This window comes from Emys orbicularis, chromosome 8 (assembly GCF_028017835.1).
Source record: "Emys orbicularis isolate rEmyOrb1 chromosome 8, rEmyOrb1.hap1, whole genome shotgun sequence".
Lineage (NCBI taxonomy): Eukaryota > Metazoa > Chordata > Testudines > Emydidae > Emys > Emys orbicularis.
The window spans coordinates 101,845,787-101,871,612 of record NC_088690.1 but is presented as its reverse complement, the minus strand read 5'-3'; the positions used below and the strand labels follow the sequence as shown (position 1 = coordinate 101,871,612).

The window sequence follows — 25,826 nt, the reverse complement described above, 5'->3', positions numbered from 1 at the left end:
GGGTGATCTGAGGGGCAATCCCAGAAAAGGGTGAGTATGGAATGAGGGTGACTGGGGGTGTGGCCCCAGTATTAGGGAGTTTGTTTGGGGGGCAGCCAGTTGGAACCCGAGGGGCTGGGGGGTTGGGAAGCAGCCCCTGGACTGAATCCAAGTTGGGGGCAGCCCCGAGAAGCGGCAGGAGGGGGGATAGGATAAATTCCCCGTACTGGAAGGAGGCAACCCGCTTGTGGGGAGGAGCGCTTAGCCTTGGGGATGGGGGGGGACAGGCAGCCCGCAGTAAGCGCAGTTCCCAGGAAAGGGGAGCGGGTGAGTCGGGGTCCTGGGGCGGCCCCCGAGCTCCAGGAGCCGGCGCCGGGCGGAGCGCGCTGAGTGTGACACGGCCGGCTGGGCCCGGAAGGAGCGGGGTGGGGGCGGGGCCGAGGGCGCTGAGGGTCCGTGTCGGTGCCGGGCGGAGCGGGGCGGCCTGGATCTCAGGTTCTTCACCAGCGGGTGAGTGAGCGGCGGCGGCGCTTGGGCCGGGGCCCTCCACCCCCACCATTGTCTCCTGCTGTATGATCCGTCTGTGTCCCCCCATATCTTCGCCTTGGTACGCGCTACTCGCCCACCTTCTCCTTTGTACCTACTGCCCCCCACCTGGACCCGCTGCCTCCCCACCTTCCCCTTTGGACCCGCTGCTCCCCCCCCCACCTGGACCCGCTGCTCCCCCCACCTTCCCCTCTGGACCCGCTGCCTCCCCGCCACCTGGACCCGCTGCCTCCCCACCTTCCCCTTTGGACCCGCTGCTCCCCCCCCCCCACCTGGACCCGCTGCTCCCCCCACCTTCCCCTTTGGACCCGCCGCTCCCCCCCACCTGGACCCGCTGCCCCCCCAGCTTCCCCTTTGGACCCGCTGCTCCCCCCCCCCCCCACCTGGACCCGCTGCTCCCCCCACCTTCCCCTCTGGACCCGCTGCCCCCCCCACCTGGACCCGCTGCTCCCCCCACCTTCCCCTCTGGACCCGCTGCCTCCCCGCCACCTGGACCCGCTGCCTCCCCACCTTCCCCTTTGGACCCGCTGCTCCCCCCCCCCCACCTGGACCCGCTGCTCCCCCCACCTTCCCCTCTGGACCCGCTGCCTCCCCGCCACCTGGACCCGCTGCCCCCCCCCACCTTCCCCTTTGTACCCGCTGCCTCCCCCCCACCTGGACCCGCTGCCCCCCCAGCTTCCCCTTTGGACCCGCCGCTCCCCCCCACCTGGACCCGCTGCCCCCCCAGCTTCCCCTTTGGACCCGCTGCTCCCCCCCCCCCACCTGGACCCGCTGCTCCCCCCACCTTCCCCTCTGGACCCGCTGCCTCCCCGCCACCTGGACCCGCTGCCCCCCCCCCCACCTTCCCCTTTGTACCCGCTGCCTCCCCCCCACCTGGACCCGCTGCCCCCCCAGCTTCCCCTTTGGACCCGCCGCTCCCCCCCACCTGGACCCGCTGCCCCCCCAGCTTCCCCTTTGGACCCGCCGCTCCCCCCCACCTGGACCCGCCGCTCCCCCCCACCTGGACCCGCTGCCTCCCCACCTTCCCCTTTGTACCCGCTGCCTCCCCCCCACCTGGACCCACTGCCCCCCCCCCCCACCTTCCCCTTTGTACCCGCTGCCCCCCCCCACCTTCCCCTTTGTACCCGCTGCCTCCCCCCCCACCTGGACCCGCTGCCCCCCCAGCTTCCCCTTTGGACCCGCTGCTCCCCCCCATCTGGACCCGCTGCTCCCCCCCACCTGGACCCGCTGCCCCCCCAGCTTCCCCTTTGGACCCGCTGCCCCTCCCCCCACCTGGACCTGCTGCCTCCCCACCTTCCCCTTTGTACCCGCTGCCCCCCACCTGGACCCGCTGCCCCCCCAGCTTCCCCTTTGGACCTGCAGTCCCCCCCCCCCATCTGGACCCGCTGCTCTCCCACCTTCCCCTTTGTACCCGCTGCCCCCCCACACCTGGACCCGCTGCTCCCCCACCTTCCCCTTTGTACCTGCTGCTCCCCGATCTTCCCCTCTGTACCCCCACCTTCCCCTCTACCCCCTATATCCACTGCCCTTGCATGTGCACTCTGCCTCCCACCTTCCCCTCTGTAATCACTCCCCCCACTTGTAGCTTCCCTGCTGCCCCCCCCCTTCCTCACTGTAACTGCTGCCCCCACCTGGACCCTCTGCTCCCCTTCTTCTCTGTTTCCCTATCCTCCTCTTTATACCCACTGCCCTCCATACCTTCCCCTCTGCCCCCCACCTTCTTCTGTACCCACTATCCCCATCTGTACCCTAACCACTGTCTCCCTCCACCTTCCTATCTATATTCAATGCCCCAACCTGTACCTTCCTCTCGGTCTTCCTCTTTCCTCTCTGCCTGCCCATGCTTTCCTCTTTGTACCCTCTTTCCCCTTCACTCCCTTGTGCCCTCAGTGTCTTCCTTTCTGCCCCCACTTCATTCTCTTCTCTCCCCCCACTTGGTTCCTCCACTTGCCCCCCAACGTCTTCTGTTGTGCTCCTACTTGTTGCCCCAAGATTTCACCCTCTCACCATGTTTTTCTCTTTCCCAGCTGTCTGCAGAGCTTTTCTCTCCATGTAAACTACTGTATGCTCCTCTCCTTAGATCTTGTATTTTTCTTTCCTTCACTGATCCCTTTTAATAATAATACTCTATCTTTCTCTTGCAGTGTTTAGGTCTAGTTCTCACAGCCTAACTAGTTCATTCACTCAATATCCCTGTTAGGTAGGTAAATAATTATTGTCCTCAATTTAAAGACAAGGAAACTGAGTCACTAAGGGTATGTCTTCACTACCCGCTAGATCCGAGGGCAGTGATCGATCCAGTGGGAGTTGATTTATCGCGTCTAGTTTAGACGCGATAAATCGATCCCCGAGCGCTCTCCCGTCAACTCCTGTACTCCAGCTCAGCGAGAGGCACAGAGAGGCGCAGGCAGAGTTGCCGGGGGAGCGGCAGCAGTTGACTCACTGTGGTGAAGACACCATGGTAAGTCGATTTAAGTATGTCGACTTCAGCTATGTTATTCACGTAGCTGAAGTTGCGTAATTTAGATTGATCCTCCCCCGCCCTCCCAGGCCTAAGGCTATGTCTACATTACACACCTTACAGTGGCACAGCTGTACTGCTGTAAAATCTCCTGTGTAGCTGTACTTTGCTGACGGGAGAGAGCTCTCCTTCCAGGATAATTAAACCATCCCCAACGGGTGGCGGTAACTATGATAGTGGGAGACGGTCTCCCGCTGACAGTGCTGTCCCCAGTGAAACTTACGTTGGTCAGGGAGGTCTATTTTTCACACTCTTGACCGACAAAAATGTTACCGACAAAAGTGCTAATGTAGACATAGCTTAAGTGACTTGCCCTAGGTCACAGCGTGAGTTAGTGCTGGAGCTGTGGGTTGAAGTCCTGGCTCCTAGGCCTGTGCTTCAGCCACTAGACCGTGCTGCCCTCATTCTGTTCATGGGTGTGCACATGCACTGTTAAAGTAATAGTTTGTTCGTAAAAGGTTATTTTCCAACACCTCTCTCATGCTGGGTAGATAACTCATTGAATTAAATGATTAAATCACAACTGATGTCTTTTCTGTCATGGAAGCTCACATCAGATGATGGGATGGGGGACACATAGTGATGGGCTGTTGGAGATTAGAGCCAGGGGAAGACAGACAGATCATTAGAAGGAAGGTGTTGTATCCCTTGTATGTTCAGGGCTTTTGAAAAGGGGGGAAACACACTGTGTGGCCAATATAATGATTATTACAATCTGTAATAGGAGGATTTTGCTTGATATAGATTCAGTGCAGTTTCCAGAGAATTAACAATGCACTTATGAAATATATTTGTTATGATGGTAACACCTGTGGGCTCTGTGCAGGATCATAGTTGCAGTATGCTAAGTGCTATACAATTACAGACTTGGATTCTGTGAATGTTCCTTTGCAGGTGAACTCACATTTCAAGTCATGACTGTGTCTTCCTCTATTGACCCATGAGTTGGATAATGCCACCCACACAGAGTATGTCATAGACGAGCCATGGTCCTTGCCCCCAAAAAAATTAAAGTAAATTTTTAAAGAACTGAGTAACAAGAATTTTGAGGTTTAGCATGTTATTTTTCGTTAGCTAGTGTGGTTTGAAACTCATAGGGGCCATCCACATTAGGGAAATGACCAATTCCGGATAATGGTTTTCAGCAATTGATATCCTCCTCCCCGCTCAGTCTTCCTTCACTTGGTGTTGAAAACACTTTTAACTGCTTGCATAGATAGGACAAAAATGTTTTCAACCGATGCTGAAAGGTGGTCTCAGACATCCTTTTTGTAGTGTCATTGAGAACTATTCCTGATTGGAAGGAAAATATGTCTCAACTGAATATCTGCAGTAGTTTGGGCTACATTTAAATATCAGCCATTAGCATTTTGTCAATATTTAATTTATACAGCTGTTACTGAAAAACTGTTAAAATGGTATTGTTGGCATAAGGGTTTTGGACAAGTTCACTGGAACTGTAGTGACCTAATAAGAAGTGATCTAGTAGGAGTCACTCCCTATGAATTGGAGTTCAGGCATGGTTTTCAATAAGCCCTGTTAAAAACACTGCACAACAGGCATGGAAGATTCCTATTAGGATTTCATAAGCTAGGAAATGAGAACTCAGTTGCTTGTGTCACTTGGCATGGCTCATACTAGAAAGTGGTTTTTTTAGAAGGAATCTATTGGGAAAATATTAGTAATTTAAATAACATATCACAAAATTTAGAGTTTTTTAAAAGTTGGAACTAGAGATGACAACTCTTAAAAATGAAAAATATTGATATTTTATCAGATACACTATATAAGAAAGGATATTTTATTATAAAAGTGTTTTCATTCATAAAACACCAGCAAGATTGTTTGCTTATTTTATTATGTTAACAATGTTCATTCAATCTGTTCAAAGGAGTTACTTGGCACTGAGAAATTTTGACAAAATATTGGCTACCTATTAAGGACTAGGAAACATATATACAAATAAAAAGAGACAGGAGCAGTTGGAAGGACAGGCCCGGTGCAAAGGATTGTGTAATCACACACAACTGCTATTTGGCTTTGCCGCCTGTTGAATCTGAAAGTAAACTTTACTGAAAGAAAATACCTTCAGTTTCTTAAGTCTTTTTTAAATAGTAGATATGCGGCAATTTATGTTTTCCAAGCCTTGCTTTGGTATTGTCAGACTAATAATAAAAAATGCATCTCTCTTACTGGAAACACTAAGATATAACAACTATGAGTATTAGAAGGTGATGTGAATATGACTCTTTAAGCAATCTGATGGTCCAGCTGAAGTGTATTTAATACATTTTAGTGGACTCTTACATCTCCACATTATTTCAGTTATTTTGCCTGAGAAGTGTGTGACCACCTCCCTTTTGTAAACAGAATTGGAATTCATTACATCATCCAAAATAGCTGAGTGACTCTGAAAACTGTGAGTCAGAATCCCTGTAGTGATGATTCATTACTCTCCCTCTCTTCACCTACCTGTCTTTGCTGGAATTTATTTTCCTTTCTCTTCATTATTGGAAACGCATTCCAAAGAAAGGGCTTTCTAAACGATAGAGATACTCCTTGTGTTTATCTTGATTGCATTAATATGTAAGAGTACTATTTGGCAATTCCTTTTCAGTGCTGGATTGTATTTTTCTTTGATGTTGATGGTCTTCAATACAGCATCAGTAAGTATTAGGGTGACCAGACAGCAAGTGTGAAAAATTGGGACGGGGGTGGGGGGATAATAGGAGCTTATATAAGAAAAAGACTCCAAAATCAGGACTGTCCCTATAAAATCGGGACATCTGGTCACCCTAGTAAGTATTCATTTCCAATTTTACAAACTTTTTGAATTTATCTGCTACAGTGAATCTTGTTTTAGTGTAGCATGTTGGATTGATTTGTTCGGAACATTCCGTTTGTAAAAATAATAAAAATATATTATCGCAGCTAAGAGGAAAAAGGTTCATATCTATTCAAATTCCTAGGTAAACTTTTTTTCATGTAAGAAAAGGAGTTATTACACTAGGCCATAAAGTCTATTTTTACTTTCAAAATATGACCTGAAACCAGGTTTTGTTACTTGGATTATTTCAGTTATAGTGTACTTATTTTCCTTTCGGATCTAACATAACTGCTGCATCACCATTTTCACAGTCTTATTTTTTTATTTATTGTTTCAAACAAAGCTAAAAATTATGCTATGCCTAGAGTGCAAGATTATAGAAAGATCTGTTGATTATATGCCTATATAATGCCTCTTTAAACAAAAGCTAAACATTATAATGATTGTTTTGTATCTGATATTTACATGGCAAGGATGTGTAAACTTGTTAAAACTTCCTAAATAAATAGTGTAAAAAAAACTTAGCAAATCCTGCAGCATTATCTTCCTTTGTTTACTGAAGCACATAGTTACAGAGCTATATTGATGATATAAATCATTTTTGAGGTTTCACAAATATTTACAAGAAAGTCATTCAAATGCATAAAAATCTGTTACTTCTTTCATTTTTGAAGTGACTCCCTTTCCCCCTGCCTCAGAGGTATTCTTGAGGTGACTTATTGGGCCAAAATATGCATTCCAGCCTTATTTTTTAAATGATCTGTACTAGAGCAGATGTATATCATAACTTCAAATAAGGAGTTTTGTTAAGGATATTGATTTTTTTCCCCATTGGTAAGATTTTATGAAATTAGATCAAATCTGCAATAAAATTTCCGTACAGCCTTAAAGTAGACTTTAAACACTTGTTTGCCAAGTTGTTTCTAGAAGACTATGTTCCTGGAATTATTGAAGTTCAGAGTACACTGGTTAAAGTGCAGTCATGTTGGATAGTCATGATTCGCTAAGCTTTTGTTAGCAGTCTCTCCAGGCCCTGTAGAATGCACTTTTCAGTTTATGCAAAGGGCATTTTACTTGAATAAAACCAGTCATTTTTTACTAGTTATGCTTTTTGTGTTGTAAAGTAATAGTATGTTAAATTTAAAAAAAGAACACAATCCACTATCCTAACAAAACGTATTTAAAATTGCAAATTTAACACCATATTAAAAAGAACAACCACTATATTAACTAGCTTGGAAAGCATAACAGAATTTATTTTTATCTGTAACAAATTTATAGTGGTAGAGGGAAAGAAAATGTACTCTTTTCTGATCTATCTCCTGACAGGTAAGGAATGATAGAATTACAATGAGTCTGTTTGATAACTCTTTCTTATTAGGAATCTTCCGTCTTAAAAGGTTGTTCAAGCTTTACCCAAAGTTATAGTGTCCAATTCTACTTCACCTTAAGTAGAAGATCGCCTCCACTAAGCAACAGTTTTTGTTGATCAGTTGAGTGACTGCCTAAGACAGGTTCCATATAACTTACAAAATCAAGCTCAGGGTGTAATGATGATGTAATGTTAGTCACAGTTGAGACCTACGTGGAAGTGATAACCATATATTAGGCATTCTGATGTGATTCAATAAAATGATTTCTGTTTTCTTAAGGAGGGCATGGGTCAATAAATTAAAGTGATTTTTATTGAAACAGCCAGTATCAAAAGATCGTCACAAACCAACTGAAATCTGTTTGCTGTCAAAAACAAACAAAAACAATGCCTCCCCAAAAAACAGCAGCCCATGATTTCAAATTGCCTTGAAAAGAATTAAAGCTATATCATTTAAACCCTAAAACAGACAGGCTTTGGCTTCCTTGTGGTTTGTAGAATATGCCTGCCGGGCTTGTGGACGTTCAGTTTTTCTGGTGCTTTTGGATCAGTCATGCCAGTTTAAATGGATGTGTACAGCAAGCCTTTGCTTGTTTTATTTGTTTTGTAGTGGCCAGACTTCAGCATGTTAGTTACAACATAATCGTTTCATATCAAATGTAGAGATAAGTCATTTAATTAATAGATTTGAAGCTCAGTTTAAAATTATGCAGTTTGTTTTCTGCATGGTAACAGTAGATTTAGCACTCCCATCCAAATATTACAATGTTCCCTTCTAAAATAACTGTCAAGCTATTTTTCCTTTAATAGAATTATTTAATTTTCAGTGTTGTCAGGTGTTATTACTGTTAATTTTTGTTGGTATATTTTTGAGTTTTTGGACACGTCCTATTTTAAAACCACAAATCTTTTGACTAATCTAAGATTCTTTCATTGCACTAGAGAACCTAATTTTGTATTTTACTTTATGATAGGGATTTAACCATTAATGCTCTAATTTCAGCTGTATATGCTGAATAACCCTTTCTCATTTTAATAGCATATTTAAATCTTGCATGTTGTTACAGCTTTTAATAGTGCATAAAGAAAATCTTTGGAGTTTTTTATTGTTGTCCACAAGTTTTGTAAACATAAAAGGATCATTTCAGTTTAACGTGATTAGGCTTTAGGAAATTATTTTCACTTCAGTAATTTGAGCAGTTCTGTTGCATCACACCCTTTGCACTGATTTGTACGTTACTTGAGTAGATAATATTTCTAAGCCTCAAAGAGGCTTCTCCTGATTGGTATTTTGTTTGAGCAATAAACAAATCTGCTGACGTGTATGTTCTGTGTTTGCTTGTTCCTGACCTTTGCTTTTGAGACATGTAAGTGACAGTTGTATTCATAGTGTTGTGGGACTTAGTGTTCATGTGGTGATACTTTTTATTCCTTAGTCATTCTTTTGTCTTATTTGATCAACTCTGTTTCCAGTAACTCATGATGTGAATGAGGAATCCTAGGTTTCTTCATGGCTAACCCTAACCGTTTAAATTTTGGGGAGGATGGGACAGCAAATGTGCGTTGGATGGATCAAACTTTGCTTTAAGACTCAAATTAAAATATTCCTTTCCTTTTTTTCTTCATGCTCTGTTCCTGGGATAGGTCTGTCCCTTTATGGCAACACTGAAAAATTCTTCTCACCTAGGGCTAGTAATTGATTGTTTCAAGCTTCTAAGCTATTACTTTTTTCTCATCATTGTAACAAAGGTGGGTTGGTAGGTTTTGGCCTGTGTCGAGCTTCATCCAGTTTGTACTATATTACTGATTCAAAGCTGCTCTAAAACCATTTCACCCAGCCACTGGAAGATCACCAGTGTTAGAAGATCCTCAGGTGGCATTGGAAACTGTAGCTAGTCTGAGGGGTGGGGTGGGATGAGGCTTTGCCAAAGGAAAGAGGACATGGCCAGAGTGCCTTGGCAATTGATACGTGGCACTAAGTACCTTATGCTTGCAAAATGTTGTCCAAACAATAATTCGGAACACCCCTGGGGGTAGGTAAGTATACAGTACTTATCTCCATTTTAAAGATTGGGAAATTGAGATAAAGAGGTTAAGCAAGTTGCCCATGGCAGAGCAGTGAGTCAGTGGCAGTGATATTTGTACATCACAAATACTGCTTCAGAAGTGATGTACATTCTAGCTCTGTGCAAAATGAATGCTGACTTCCTCAGATGAGCATTCAGCATCCATCACTAGTGGGTACATGGAGAGGCTATTTTTGTATTGGGGGTTGTCCATTAATGGGTTTCTATCACACAAATGCAGCATTTCTTGATAAGATTCTACTGCTTGGTACTGCTCTTTGAACAAACTTAGGGCATATGGCCTTCTTGCTGTCACTTAGTTGTTATTTCCCAGGAGAAGAGGGTCTAAACCAGGACCATTCTAGTTGTATCTTATTGGCCAAGAAAAACGTATTTGTACGCCTCCATGATCTGATGTACCAGTGTTTCTCCCTGAGAACACGGGTGTAACTTTAAAACTTGATGGTTGATTTAAGCAGCAGATAGACCTCCCCATAATTAGCTAGTCTCTAGTGGAAAAAAATATTTATTTTCTTCCTTTTGGACATGGAGCTGGACAAAAAATTATCAGCAACTAGAAAATTCACCCAGAAATGCATGGTTAGGAGAACAGAAACTATTCACTGTCTCCCACCTCTCAAGAAAATGCCCTAGCTACTTGGCTTTGGGATATGGTGGTGTATGTCTCTTTCAGTCTTTCCTGTTGAAGTTATTTCACTTTGTATAAATAATTACATAATCACTGGAGTAGGGACTTGAACTTGGATCTCCTTCATCCTAGGTGAGTACCCTAATCATCAAATTAAAGAGTAATTCTCTCTTTCTAGCCCAATGATTTTTATCATCATTCATAGTAATTCATAATGACTATTCACTAGTCTGTCTTTATAAAGTCCCATTATGAATGACAACAAATAGTATAGAACGTGGGAATGACTATAGCCTGGTGGTTCAGGTACAGTCACCATACTGGAAAGTCAATTCACTCAACTCTAGTGATTAGGACAAGATGGACAGTGCACTGACCTATCCAGAGTATTTATCCCTTTAAATTTGTATGCTAAAATTCCATATGAAATATTCAGTTAAATAACTCTCAGTGCTTCTACACAGACCCATTTTAAAATAAATTAATTTGTACTACCATTGCTAAGACTTCCATTTTTTCCCATCACAATACAGAGGAAGAATGGTGAGTGTTGGCAGTATGGCGATCTGGGTTCTTTTCCCCATCTCTGCAACAAACTTGCTGTGTGACCTTGGACAAGTCACTTAATGCCTGTCCATGCTTTAGTTTCCCCACCTGTAAAATACGTGGATGTTGTGAGTCTAAATTCATTGTTTGTAAAGTGCTTTGAAATTTTCCAGTGGAAGCAAAAGGTGCTACGGAAGTGCGCATTTGTATTTTGAAATTTAAGGCTAAATTATTCTTTTTCTGATTTATTTAAAAAAAGGATTTTATTACGTTTTTACAAAATATGGAAAGCTCACTCCTAGAAGAAGCTGTTGAGTGCTGCGTGGCACCCCTTCCTCATCTTAGGCCTGGTCTACACTACACCTTTAATTCGGATTTAGTGGCTTTAATTCGAATTAACTCTGGAACCGTCCACACAACGAAGCCATTTAATTCGAATTAAAGGGCCCTTTAATTCGATTTCTGTACTCCACCCCGACGAGCGGAGTAGCGCCAAAATCGAATTTGTCAATTCGAATTAGCGTTAGTGTGGCCGCAATTCGATGTTATTGGCCTCCAGGAGCTATCCCACAGTGCACCATTGTGACCGCTCTGGCCAGCAATCTGAACTCGCATGCACTGGCCAGGTGGACAGGAAAAGCCCCGGGAACATTTGAATTTCATTTCCTGTTTGCACAGCGTGGAGAGCACAGGTGACCACAGAGAGCTCATCAGCACAGGTAACCATGCAGGCTGATAATCGAAAAAGAGCACCAGCATGGACCGTACAGGAGGTACTGGATTTGATCTCTATATGGGGAGAGGATTCAGTGCTAGCTGAACTGCGTTCGAAAAGACGAAATGCCAAAACTTATGAAAAAATTTCCAAGGGCATGATGGAGAGAGGCCACAATAGGGACACAGATCAGTGCCGCGTGAAAGTCAAGGAGCTCAGACAAGCCTATCAAAAAGCAAAGGAGGCAAACGGTCGCTCCGGGTCAGAGCCGCGGACATGCCGCTTCTACGCTGAGCTAAATGCATTTCTAGGGGGGGCCGCCACCACTACCCCACCTCTGACTGTGGATTCCGAGCTGGGGATAATCTCATCAGGGACACCTGATGATTCCGCGGAAGGGGAAGAGGAGGAGGAGGAGGAGGACGAGCTGGCAGAGAGCACCCAGCTCTCCGTTCTCCCCAACAGCCAGGAACTGTTTCTCACCCTGACTGAAGTACCCTCCCAAGCCTCCCAAGCCAGCACCCAAGACCATGACCCCATGGAAGGGACCTCAGGTGAGTTTACCTTTTAAAATATAAAACATGGTTTAAAAGCAAGCATTTTTAATGATTAATTTGCCCTGAGCACTTGGGATGCATTCGCAGCCAGTACAGCTACTGGAAAAGTCTGTTAACATGTCTGGGGATGGAGCGGAAATCCTCCAGGGACATCTCCATGAAGCTCTCCTGGAGGTACTCCAAAAGCCTTGCCACAAGGTTTCTGGGCAGTGCAGCCTTATTCCGTCCTCCATGGTAGGACACTTGACCACGCCATGCTAGTAGCAAGTAATCTGGTATCATTGCCTGACAGAGCCTGGCAGCGTATGGTCCCGGTGTTTGCTGGCATTCAAGCAACATCCGTTCTTTATCTTGCTGTGTAATCCTCAGGAGAGTGATATCGCTTAGGGTAACCTGGTTGAAATAAGGGAATTTAATTAAGGGGACTGAGGTGGCCGTTCCTACTGGGCTGTTTGCCTGTGGCTGAAAAGAAATCCTTCCCTGCATTTAGCCAAGTGCAAGGGGGGGGGGAGGATTGGCCCAGAGCTTTTCGCGTTTTGCTAGCAGGGATCTTCCCTGATACCAGCCAGGCGGTGGGGGGAGGGATAAAGCACTCATCCCAGAGAATTCATGGCGGGTGGGGGGGGGGTGTTAGTTTGGTTCCTGCAGGGATCTTCCCTGATACCAGCCACGCGGTGGGGGGAGGGATAAAGCACTCATCCCAGAGAATTCATGGCGGGTGGGGTGGTGGTGTTAGTTTGGTTCCTGCAGGGATCTTCCCTGATACCAGCCACGCGGTGGGGGGAGGGATAAAGCACTCATCCCAGAGAATTCATGGCGGGTGGGGGGGGGGTGTTAACCTTCAGCAGCAGAAAACAAGCTAACAGGAAAACTGCAGCACAACGGGCTTTGCTTGGTATGTGGGAAAGCAGGGCGCAGAAGCCTAAAGACAGTGGCTTACCATGGCAGCATGCAAGGTGAATTCTGTTTCCCCGACCTGCGTCTGTGATCTCTAGCAGCAAAGCCACAGGCACTCAATATTAAGAGGCAAAATGCGACCTTGCACAGAAATCACATGTGCTATGTAATGTGAATAGTATACACCGTGAAAGAGTATAAGCATTGTTCTGAAAAATGTATCTTTTAAAAAAATTCTCTCCTTTTTTCACTCCCTCCAGCAGGTGCAAATGTTTCAAGCCTCCCTCCTCCTTCCCGAAGGCTATCCCAGATAAGGCGTCGTAAAAAAAAAACGAGAGAAGAGATGTTTTCCGAAATCATGCAATCCACCAGGAATGAAAGAGCTCATCTGAATGAGTGGAAGGAGACGGTTTGCAAGTATAGGAAAGAAGCCAGTGACCGTGAGGACAGGAGGGACCAACGTGAGGACATGAGGGACCAACGTGAGGACAGGAGGGACCAACGTGAGGAGAGGAGAGACGCTCGAGATGAGAGGTGGCGGCAGGAAGATCAGAGGAGTCGGGAAGCAACGCTGGGGCTGCTGCGTGAGCAAACAGACATGCTCCGGCGTCTGGTGGAGCTTCAGGAACGGCTGCTGGAGAACCGAGTGCCGCTACAGCCCCTGTATAACCCCCCTACCTCCTCACCATGTTCCATAGCCTCCACACCCAGACGTGTAAGAACACGGGGGGGGAGGCTCCGTACACCCTCCCATTCCACCCCAGTGGACAGCCCAAGCAAAAGGCTGCCATTTTTTTAACCTTTTTTTACTGGGCTTTTCCTTCCCGCAGATCCTCCTCCCAAACCCCACTCAGGTTCTGTGCCGCTACAGCCCCTGTATAACCCCCCTACCTCCTCACCATTTTCCATAGCCTCCACACCCAGATGTGTAAGAACACGGGGGGGGGGAGGCTCCGTACACCCTCCCATTCCACCCCAGTGGACAGCCCAAGCAAAAGGCTGCCATTTTCTTAACCTTTTTTTACTGGGCTTTTCCTTCCCGCTGATCCTCCTCCCAAACCCCACTCAGGTTCTCTCCCTCTTTTTATAATCAATTCATAAAGAATAAATGATTTTTAAACAATGGTGACTTTATTTCCTTTGAAAGCAAGCTGGGGGAAGGGGGAGGGTGGGTTCCTTACAGAGAATGAGTCAATAAAGGGGGCGGGTTTTCAGGAAGGATAAACAAACATAAATTTCACACTGTAGCCTGGCCAGTCATGAAACTGGTTTTCAAAGCTTCCCTAATGCGCAGCGCTTCATCGTGTGCTCTTCTAATCGCCCTGGTGTCTGGCTGCGAGTAATCAGCAGCCAGGCGATTTGCCTCAGCCTCCCACCCTGCCATAAAGGTCTCCCCCTTGCTCTCACAGAGATTGTGAAGCACACAGCAAGCAGTAATAACAATGGGGATATTGGTTTGGCTGAGGTCTGAGCGAGTCAATAAGGATCGCCAGCGACCTTTTAAACGGCCAAATGCACATTCTACCACCATTCTGCACTTGCTCAGCCTGTAGTTGAACAACTCCTGACTCCTGTCCAGGCTGCCTGTGTATGGCTTCATGAGCCATGGCATTAAGGGGTAGGCTGGGTCCCCAAGAATAACAATTGGCATTTCAACATCCCCCACGGTTATTTTCTGGTCCGGAAAGTAAGTCCCTTGCTGCAGCCGTTTAAACAGATTGGTGTTCCTGAAGACGCGAGCGTCATGAACCCTTCCCGGCCAGCCCACATGGATGTTGGTGAAACGTCCCTTGTGATCCACAAGTGCTTGCAGCACCATTGAGAAGTACCCCTTGCGGTTTATGTACTGGGTACCCTGGTGCTCCGGTGCCAAGATAGGAATATGGGTTCCATCTATTGCCCCACCACAGTTAGGGAATCCCATTGCAGCAAAGCCATCCACTATGACCTGCACATTTCCCAGAGTCACTACCTTTCGTAGCAGCACCTCCGTGATTGCTTTGGCTACTTGCATCACAGCAGCCCCCACAGTAGATTTGCCCACTCCAAATTGATTCCCGACTGACCGGTAGCTGTCTGGCGTTGCAAGCTTCCACAGGGCTATCGCCACTCGCTTCTCAACTGTGAGGGCTGCTCTCATCTTGGTATTCTGGCGCTTCAGGGCAGGGGAAAGCAAGTCACAAAGTTCCATGAAAGTGCCCTTACGCATGCGAAAGTTTCTCAGCCACTGGGAATCGTCCCACACCTGCAACACTATGCGGTCCCACCAGTCTGTGCTTGTTTCCCGGGCCCAGAATCGGCGTTCAAAGCCTATAACCTGGCCCATTAACATCATAATCTCCAAAGCACCGGGGCCCGCGGTCTCAGAGAATTCTGTGTCCGTGTCCATGTCCTCATCACGCTGGTCGCTGCGCTGCAATCGCCGCCTCCTCCTCCTCCTCGCCTCTTGTTTCTGGTCCTGTGTAAGCATAAACTCCACGAGAAAGCGCGAGGTGTTTATAATGTTCAAGACTGCGTTCTGGAGCACAACGGGATCCATGCTTGATGCAGAATGGAGTCTGCAGAGTTCACTCAGGAAAAAAGGCGCGAAATGGTTGTCTGCCGTTGCTTTCAGGGAGGGAGGGGGAGGCTGTACCCAGAACTACCTGCGACAATGTTTTTTGCCCCATCATGCACTGGGGTCTCAACCCAGAATTCCAAGGGGGGTGGAGACTGCGGGAACTATGGGATAGCTATGTAAAAGCTACCCACAATGCAACGCTCTGGAAATCGATGCTACTATGGTAGCTTGGACGCAAACCACCGAATTAATGGTGCCTAGTGTGGCCGAATACATTCGAATTTACAAAATCGGTTTCCTAAATTCGAATTATATAAATTCGAATTAATCCTGTAGTGTAGACATACCCCAAGTATGCAGTCTGTGCAATAGTCTTAACTCCTGTTGGCTGTGAGAATAATAGAATGGGATCAAGAATTGAACTGGATCTACCATGTGTCAGTATACTCTATGGGGCACCAAGCCAGTCCTGGAGTTATTTTAATGCAAGTTTATAAATCTTGTTAAATAAGGTGTTTAACAGTAATGCTGAAAGACCCTTAATTTATAAATCATTAAAAAAGATAAACATATATTTTGAAATGAGGGTAAAACTGATGTCTCAGATTTCTGGGCTTAAACTTCCACTCCTATAAATAAATTATCTGTGAATACAAACTACTCATTAGACTCTGATAGCATTCTCTTATAAGGCTGCTTCACCTGAGTACACTGCTTCCAACAGTACATCATATTCTGGCAGTCCTTGCTGTAACAATAATTCTTTAACACATTCAAAATGTTTAGCTCTCCAGCATAGTGTTCAGGGGTAAACTATATAAAGCAAAGCTCAGATCAAACTAAGTGCCAGATGATTGATAATTGAATACCAAAAAATGAATCTATCTACTGATCCATGCTAATTGCTCTTAGTTTTTTCATCCAGTATTTTGGATTCCTCATAATTCAGACAGATGTTTTATAGGATATTCCGATAGTGCTTAAATGCATTTCTCTTTTTCTTTCAGACCCCTTAAGATTTGGATATGTCCTTCATATTTGATTGGATTTACAGTGGTTTCAGTAGTGTACTGCAGTTTTTAGGTAAGTTTTTATGCTGCTCTGTTATAGTGTTTTTCATTTACATTTGCATCCTTAAAACATAGTACTAGTTAAACAGCAGCATTTATTTTGGTGTAAATGAAATGACATTCAGATTAAAGATGTAAAATATTAAGCAGAGTTATTCTCTTAACAGCACTGAGTCCTTACTGTACTCTTCATCCATCCCTCTGTTTATCTCATTCACTTCCTTTAAGTCTAGAGAAAATACGTTTTTTTTTGTTTTTCTGAGAGTGGGGCCTGCATAGGCTTAGAGGGGAGTGGTTGTGCTGCCTTTGGCTGGTGGAGTCAGGGAGCTGACCCCTGGCAGGCACAGACATGGCTTCCTCACACTAAGTGCAGGTGCCTCACAACCCTGTGTACCTCGGGAAGCATTACTGTAGTATGAACACAATGGGCTTGATTTTCCACTCACACTAGATTTATACTGGTGTAGCTCCATTCACTTCTGTGGAGTTACTCCTGATTCTCACTAGTGCAAGAGGGGAGAACGGGGCCCAGTGACTTGACTTTATACCTCAATTATCACTTATTTGTATTATGGTATTACCTGGAGGCCTCTTTCAGGATCAAAGAGCTCAATTGTGGCCCTGTATAATGACAGAGAGCTGGATTCTGACACCCTTACTCATGTTGAACAGTACTTTACTTTACTCCATGAGCAGTACCAGTGAAGTCAGTGGTACCATACTAAGTTAGGTGTTACTAAAATCAGATGAAGGGCATTGGAAGGGCCCGTAATATGAAAACAGTGCCTACCCAAAAGTGTTTCAAGCCAGGTTGATACAGGATGCAATATGTGAGCTTAACTCTCAACAGATAGGGCAAGGAAAGGGATATGAGGATAACAGTAAGGGGACACAGGGTTACATAGACCAGTAATGTGTATGATTTACATGTTTTATGTATTTTATGAAATAAATAATAGAAGATTAATGAATCACGCCAAGTCACCCGCCTAGCCATTATCAGTTAGATGTTTAAACTTCCTCACTGTATGTTAGACCCTTGGCCAGCTATCTGAGTGTTAGCCAGTGAAATGTCAACTAAGTGGAATAACCTCTTATCGCTCCTACTTTATTTAATCAAGCAGTGATTGCTGCACTTTTGAAAACTTCGCCACTTCCACCCCACCCCCACATTCCTCCAAGGATATTTCTAGTGAGAAAGATACTATAGACCAAAGTGCCAGGGAAAATGTTTCTTGACGTGTCCTTATATGTACCCTAAGAGCAACTTGCTTCCTCTATTCCTACTCTTGCTCAAAGATTTTTTTCTAAATTAAAAAATGGGACTATATTGTTATGATTAAACAGACTTACCTAATAAATTAGGAGCCCTTGATTTTACTGTTGCTGATATATTATTATCCTGAAGGGATTATAACATTTTGTAAATCATAAAAGAAAAATGCCCATGAAGAGATTTCTGGGAAGGAATTTTTTCTGTATATTGTGATTTTGCTGTACTTTATAGTTGCAGTATTACCAATTGAGCACTTTGTATTCTTATGAAAAACCCAACAAAAATTGTATTATAGTACTGAGAAGCAGGGGCAACATTTGCTGTTTCATTCTGTCCATAATGTACCTATCTATACTTAGAAATGTATAGCTCTGCGGTACAAATGTGCTCTTGTTTGGAATAGGTAAATAATGTCTTGGCCCAGGAATGAGGTATTATTTGTTCTTCTCAGAAAATTTGAAGGGAATACATTTAGCTATTTTTCCAGAGAAAGAGATGCCAAAAAAACTAGAGCCATCCTATGCAGTTATCTTCCACATAATGAATTCACTTGTTCCCAAACTTCCTGAAGGGAGGACATGCACCTCTTCTGTGGTGTATATTGAACAATGTAAGAACTTGTTAGATGACCTTTTCTTGTTTTGTAGATGGTGATGTCTTGCTACTTTACTCAGTAACTTACAAATTATCCTGGTTATCCGTTATGTTCCAAGAGCTGAATTTGAGAAGTCAGATGTGCTGTATCTGAAGAAGAAACCAATGTTTTTTAAATGGTCTTTATATACACATTATGTTTTTAACTCACATACTACTAGTATTTATGATCTTGGCACAAGAGAACACACATTCAGGCATCAGATAACAAATAACATACCTGTAGTATTAGAAGAGTACCAGATTCATTCTCCTCATCTGATTCTGTTAGAGAATTACAGCCTTCTCTGCCAAGGTTATAAATGTTCCCTGTTCGAATGTGATCCTAGAGATTACAGTTTAAAAGCAGAGAAGGTAAGTAAATAATACCAGGATAAAGGTTAACAGGGTAGATGTTTGTATGTATGTGGAATGCTGCAGTGTCTCAGAAGTTGTCTAATTCAGAATCCAAATGAAAGATTCATTTTAAAAAGTCTTCACTAAACAAAAACAAAGATCAGAAAAAGTCTGATCACCAATTCAGCCTTCATCAGGTATGGTGTGAGCAGGATCTCTTCTTTATCAAAAGCCTTCATCAGTAACCTAAGACACAAGCAGTGCTCTGTCTGGCCCATTTTTAGAAGAATTGTGACCACAAATACATAGACTTTTTTTCTCTTTTCTCGAACCTAGCAATTGGAAATATAAATAATACACAACTTTTGACAGTTGCATTATAATACACAGTTAAGCATAATGAATGCAGAGAAACTAAGCTGGTGAACTTTAATAGCACAATATTAATTGTATAATCCAATAATTTACTACATTAGCTATTTCTATATCTTCATAAAGTTTGTAAAATAAATATTTCCTTAATTGTATATCACATTGCCAAGTACGATGGCATCATATAATGAAAGACCCAGTCATACAGTGGGCACCATTAGATAACCAAACATTTACTTCACTACAGTAGTTGCCTTGCTTATTCCTTATACACAGAATAAGTAATAGAAATGCAGTGGTAAATTTAGCTATCGCAAGTAATGCTGATTTGTTTTTCTTAATGGCACCCACTTTAACACTGAATTTTCGGTACTTGTGTGTGATTTTCAAACTTTAGGAACATGTAACAGCCTAATTTTATCTTTTTTTTAAAAAAGGTTTCTCTTGCTGAAATTAATACTTCACTCTTCCTTCTTATACCATTTTTATTATCATTAAACCTTGTTCTACACTAACGGAAAACTAACAGCTGTGTGGCTGGCAGTGGCAATTAACAGAATGTATTGAACACACTGGCCAGGTCACATTTCTTTGAAGGGGGTAAGGGGACTCCCTTAAAGCAGATTCTATGTTCTACAGGTCTTCAAAGCAGGCGGTGACTTTCAACCTGACATTAGTTTTAAGATTACTGCATTCTTAGCATTGAACAGTTTGCAGAAGCAGAGAATAGCTCTGATCCAGGATACAGTGTTGAGGGAGGTAGTGTTATAAATTAAGAGAATCACCCTTTGATGATCTCAATTTAAAAATTATTAGTTTAAAATGTCTTACTTTTTAACCCTTCCCTCCTCCCCTCAAGTTATTGTTTATACTGGAGGCATAAACACGGTGAAATTAAAAGGGAAGTTTTGTTCTTATAAAGATTAATGAAATGTAAAACTTCTAATCCATATTATTAGAGCGTTATCACATGACAGGAAACATTTCATCTATGCATTATACACTGTTGATGGCACAAGCTTGTAACTCTCCTGAGGCATCGATGCGTGTCTTAGTCAGGCAAGGCTTGTCATGTCTTCAAGCTCTATTGATCAAACTACTAAATGCATCTTAGTATGTGTAAGATCACCAAACAGTAATAGAATATGTGTAGAATTAAAAACAGCAAATTATATTTAAAACCAGTTTTCCCCTTTACTTATCTGCCAAGACAATTTCCTTTGCAACAGTTATAGACAGAGAAGAAAATGGAGGAAAACATCCCCTGTTCAGTCTGAGGGTGATATCTTGGGCTTCCAGCATAGGCGAGGTCCCACAGGATATGGAAGAGTCCTCTGCTTAAGAATAGCTGAAAATACTATTGTTAATCTTCTGTTACATGTCATAATTTAAATTTATAGTCCTTTGGTCGTACTGCATTTTATCGTTATAATATTACACTATAAAATCAATGTATTCAGTAAACACTTTTTTTTTTTTTTTTTTAAACAGGACTGTATAAGAAATCTGGTAAACTAGTATTTCTTGGATTGGACAATGCTGGAAAAACTACACTGCTGCACATGCTCAAAGATGACAGACTGGGACAACATGTCCCTACATTACATCCCAGTAAGACATCACCACCAGTTCTTTAACACTAGAAACAGTGCCTTAAATCTCTCATATGTGCCACATCCTGCGTAGTGTGTTCACTAATATTACAAAAACTACATTTGTTGTAATATAGTTCAATATGGGCTACTTAAAAATCTTAGACATGGAGTAAGCACGTTAGCAGGGGCTGAGAGTGCAGATCATGAGAGATGGAGTGCCTTGCTTTGTTCAACAGCTGCCTCTCCAGCTAGTTGCAAACATGGCATTAACAGCCTCTACAGGAATGCTGTTTGGTTCTCTTTGGCTGAAAGGATGTTGACTATGACTTACCAGGGTGGCTTTGTAAGAGGGGACTTCAACCCCAGATGAAAAATGGACTAATAGGTCCATGAGGACCCAAAGGACTCCTGGGAGGAAGAGGGGAAGGAGACAGAGTGAACAATATTTTAGATATTTTGCTTATGTGGGCTACATAGTGTTACACACTCAAGATCCCTGCAATGTGTTATTAGTGAAGTAAGAAAACTGATTATTGGGCCTAGCCCCGTACCACTTATTCAGGAAATATTCCCATTGAAGACAGTAAGAGAACATACCATTTTTGTGTATTTTTAGCCTCAGAAGAGCTGACAATTGCTGGTATGACTTTTACCACTTTTGATCTGGGTGGACATACTCAAGGTAAGATAGTGGCTCAACTGGCTCATTTTGTTCTTGTAACTATATTGACTTCAGTGCCAATAATTGTAACCTTTATTTGTTTCATATCAAACAAATGATCATGCTACAAATATTATTCTTTCAGGCTTTTTTTTGCCAATATAGAAAACATTTCCTGATCTGCTTTCTCTTTCTACCGTTCGTTGCACCCTAATATAAAATTGGGTGGGAGCAACATAGAGCTGAAGTAGAGGGTAAAGCCATTGATTGATGTGACCATTAGAAAAACCAAATAAAAAAGATCAAAACAAAAACCCCTACCCTGATATTTACCATCAGCCTTTATGGTTTAAACTTACATTTGCTGATGTAAGTTTATAGAAAAGGTAAACTGCAGTATATCTATGCACATGTGGAATTGATCTATCGGGGCACTAATAACACTTCCACCTCTTCTACTGCTAACTTGGACTGAAAGTCCAATACAGTTTATCAAAAATTTCAAATTCTTCAGATCGTCATAAGCCATTTGACTGCTAAATAATACACTAAGTCACAGACTTTTAGAGCTGTACTTATGGATATGAACAGTTTTTCTCCTGGTTCAAATAGTAACGGGTTCCTTTTTTGCTTCTTTATTTCAAGCTATGTCAAGCAGGGTAGGTTGTCCTAAAGATTTTAAACTTTTTAAAATAGAACTGGCTGCCCTTTTAAAGATTCTGCTATTTAATGAAATCCTGTGCATTACTCTGAATTTTGCTGTTAATTTATAACATTCTTTGTTAGCTCGCAGAGTGTGGAAAAATTATCTGCCTGCCATCAATGGCATTGTGTTTCTGGTGGACTGTGCTGATCATGAAAGATTGACTGAATCAAAAGAAGAACTTGATGTAAGTAAATAAATTGGATTTTTTTTTAAAAATTGAACGAATGTTCTCAGTACCTGAAAATGGACACGTCTGCCACCCAACCAGGGGGTTCAGCAATGTGTTCTTTTTCCTCCCTCCGCTCTCTCCATCCCTCACCCCAAGTACTGTTTGCTGCTGGTTCCCTCTCCTTGCATACAAGGATACATATTCTCACTGAACTCCTCTTCCTTTTTTCTCCCCGTCATAGTCGCTAATGACAGATGAAACTGTTGCAAATGTGCCTATCCTAATTCTTGGTAACAAGATTGACAGACCTGAAGCCATCAGTGAAGAGAGGTTACGAGAGATGTTTGGTTTGTATGGCCAAACAACAGGAAAGGTAATGCTTGTTTTCTTGTTAGAATTTGCTTTCCCTGTACTCCAGAGCGAGCATTCGTTTGCATCACTTCTTTCCAGCTACACACACAAACTGTCTACTTTAGTATTCATAGATTAAAAAATGTAATATCTACAAAATAAAGTCTAAAACTTCTGGATTAGATATAGTTCTACTAATAATTTATTAATTGTTTTCAGGGTCATCTTTGTTCAGAGAAAGAGAATCACACTTAAACTATCCTGGTACAGTGCTTATAGCTTCCTGTAAAATACTTTGAGTGAGCAAGTCTTTAAACGTAGTTCTTCAGATTAGAACTCTGTTAGGAGATTTGATAAAGTTTGGTAGGCACTGATCTTTCTGATTTATAGTGCAGGTTCATAGAGCGATACAATATGAAAATATTAGTCCAAGGATTAGAAATGAGATACTAAACTCCACTACACTACTGTGGAAATCTTGACTGGTAGTTTATAAAAAAAGTTCTTACTAATACCTGTAGCAATAAAGTAGGTTTTACATCTGAATCATTGTGCTATTTGAACTCTCTACTTTTAATAGCACACTCAGTGTGTAACAGATATTCAGTTGTAGGGGATTAAAAACAAGTTTCTCCAATATTCCTCATGCTTGTAATGTAGATTTTTCTAGACCAGCCATGTGAAATTCAATATATTTTTCTGGAGAAGAACAAGACCCACCTTTGGCTCGTAACACAGCATTTGGGTTATAATGGCCATTATCAAGTATGTGGGGAAAAAAGGTGGAGAGAGTTACAATTATACAGCTGTATTTGCAACTTCTCAACAGTGTGTATCATGAGGTTATGTTTTAGTGCCAGTGTAGCCTATGCATGGGCACAGGTAGGGTTAAGTGCTAGACAGATTTCTCCACACTGAGCAGTAGTAAATATCAAGTCCCTTGTGCATTCAATCCCTCATTCAGAAGTGCACAGGGTAAAAGAGTGTGTCTGTGATGGGGGATCCTTATTGTAGAATCATGGAAATGTAGAACTGGAAGGGACCTTGAGAGGTCATCAAGTCCAGTTCCCTCCGCTTAGGCCGGACCAAGTAAACCTAGACCATCCCTGACAGGTGTTTGTCCAACCTTTCTTAAAAAACCTCCAACCATGGGGATTCCACCTTCCTTTGGAAGCCTATTCCAGAGCTTAATTACTCTTCTTGTTAAAAAGTTTTCCCTAATATCTAACCTAAATCTCCTTTGCTGCAGATAAAGCCCATTACTTCTTGTTCTACTGTCAGTGGACATGGAGAACAGTGGTGGTTGGATTCTCCCGTTTTCTCTGCCCTCCTCCTTATCACCTTTTTATCTTGCTCTTATTTTCATAACACTCGCACCTATGTTGTGCAAGTTCAAACCCAAAATGCAGTACAGGCAAAAGTGTCTTCAAATTAGTAGTAACGGTTTTTGTTATTGCTATTCCTTGGCCTTGGACTACAGTCAGCATGACTGAGGTCAGTCTTACCATTAGTGGCAAATGCCCTTCTTATCTAATTGCAAAATGAATAATGCCCATCCATAGAGAAACTCCTAATGTGAGTTTTCAAAAATCATCTTGGTTTAAAAACCGCCTTTTTGACCATGCTTGCTCTTGCATTCCTGTTGCATGTACTTCATCTCCTCTGAATATAACAGATAGAAATGATAGAATGCACAGTATATTTCAGAAAGGGACTTTATTCTTGGTAACTTCAGGTTAATTTTTCAAATTTCTAGTATTTAAAACAAATTAGGTAATAACATTACATTAAAAAATGTTTGTTTTTGTAGAAAGAACCCATTTTTTCATACTATTGAGATTTGATATACTTTTGATCTCTTACTTCCAGGGCAATGTATCTCTGAAAGAATTGAATGCCAGACCACTGGAAGTCTTTATGTGCAGCGTGCTAAAGAGACAAGGCTATGGAGAAGGATTCCGTTGGATGGCACAATACATTGATTAACACCAAATTCACATCAGTACATTCTGTCCTATGTCTGAATATGAAGTCTGCTCATTATTTGATCACTCAGTGTACATAACTTAAACTCAGTAGACTTTGTTTGGTTACAAAAGCAAATGTTTTTTAGATTATTAAATCAACTATGCTAAACTGCAAGTGTGAGGATTGAAAACTGATTTTAAGCAAGTTTGTAAGACTGAATATCACCACATGTTAGCTTTCAAATCCCATAACACAACATTCTTTTGAAATTTATAACTTGACAATAGTCTCCTGCACCATTTTTTGACAGAGTGACTTTCCAGGACAGTACGTTTGAACGCACTTTTTAACAGCTAAAAACTAGAGCCATGTGAACGACATTTAATGCTCATCATGTTAAATATTTTATGTACTTTTTTGAAACTGGTTTTATAAATTTAGATTATATAACCACCTCTCAAGGAACAATAAATAATTAGCTTATTGATAATTGCATGATGCCTTACAGCTTTCAATAATACACTTTCTTATGCAACGTCATGCAATAAAACTAAATCCAGTTTTTGGCATCTTTGATGGGAAATGTTTCATTTTAATGTGTCTTAACTAGTGAAGATGTCTGAAGATCTGAATATGTGGAATATCTTCCTGAAACATAGGAGGCCACAAGGTAGTTTCAGTGAACTTTAGATTATTCCGCTGTTAATGCAAAATCCTAACAAATGCAATCAGGTAGTTTTGAAAAGCTTATAATTCTCTAATCAGATGCCCCATAACCACTAATCTGTAATTAAAAAAAAAAAAAAGAATCGCATTAAATTAATCAATTAGTGCCTACACAATTCTTGCACTAAAAGCAAAAGTTAGCCTATTTTATTGGTCTCGTGACTTAAAATGAACTTGTAAACTGGCACAGGAAGTTCAGATTTCCTTGAAGAAATGAAAAAAAAAATTGCATGAAATAATATACTCCCAGTTAAATTGACTTTAGTTGTGCCAGAGGAGTTGATTCTGAATAACTGTTAATTCCCAGAAAGGCGTTTGCCCATGTTACCTTTGGAAACTCATGCTATCCCTCGCCCAACTGGATGTGAGTTTAGCCTCTATTTCTTTTTTTCAAGGATTCTTTGGACAGTTTTGCCATGTTGGAAAACTGTATGTTATGTCTTGGAATCTGAGGTGGCTTATTACTGGGATAAAGTTTTAATATCACAAAGACTTGTGTGCTGACATTTGACTGTTCCTTTTCCCATTCCTCTGCATGCATTACTTCTTTGGGAAGGAATGAAGATTATCTTCTAAGATGGAAAGTGTTGGAGCACATGTCAACTTGTTGTTGTTAGTTGGTACTTACTTTTGAATTGTGGTTTGTGTGGTGTAGGATGTCACATTCTGTAGCCTTTATCTGAGCCTATTTACAGCAGGTGGGCTGT

General features: G+C 42.5%; 1 protein-coding gene across 1 annotated transcript; it reads left to right on the top strand.

Annotated features, from left to right (window-relative positions):
* Positions 1-418: 418 nt before the first annotated feature.
* Positions 419-24,566, top strand: SAR1B (secretion associated Ras related GTPase 1B). Its single transcript, XM_065409242.1, has 7 exons — positions 419-489; positions 16,243-16,318; positions 20,435-20,554; positions 21,155-21,220; positions 21,986-22,089; positions 22,316-22,447; positions 24,295-24,566. Exons 2-7 carry the CDS (start codon positions 16,261-16,263, stop codon positions 24,409-24,411), a joined length of 597 nt encoding a protein of 198 aa, XP_065265314.1. The 5' UTR covers positions 419-489; positions 16,243-16,260; the 3' UTR covers positions 24,412-24,566.
* Positions 24,567-25,826: the final 1,260 nt, after the last annotated feature.

Bases quoted from the DNA above. Each gene is read 5' to 3' on its own strand.
- SAR1B (XM_065409242.1), top strand. From the start codon at position 16,261: ATGTCCTTCATATTTGATTGGATTTACAGTGGTTTCAGTAGTGTACTG. The intron at 21,221-21,985 runs GTAAGATAGTGG...ATTCTTTGTTAG, and splicing joins TCTGGGTGGACATACTCAAG to CTCGCAGAGTGTGGAAAAAT. The intron at 22,090-22,315 runs GTAAGTAAATAA...TCCCCGTCATAG, and splicing joins AATCAAAAGAAGAACTTGAT to TCGCTAATGACAGATGAAAC.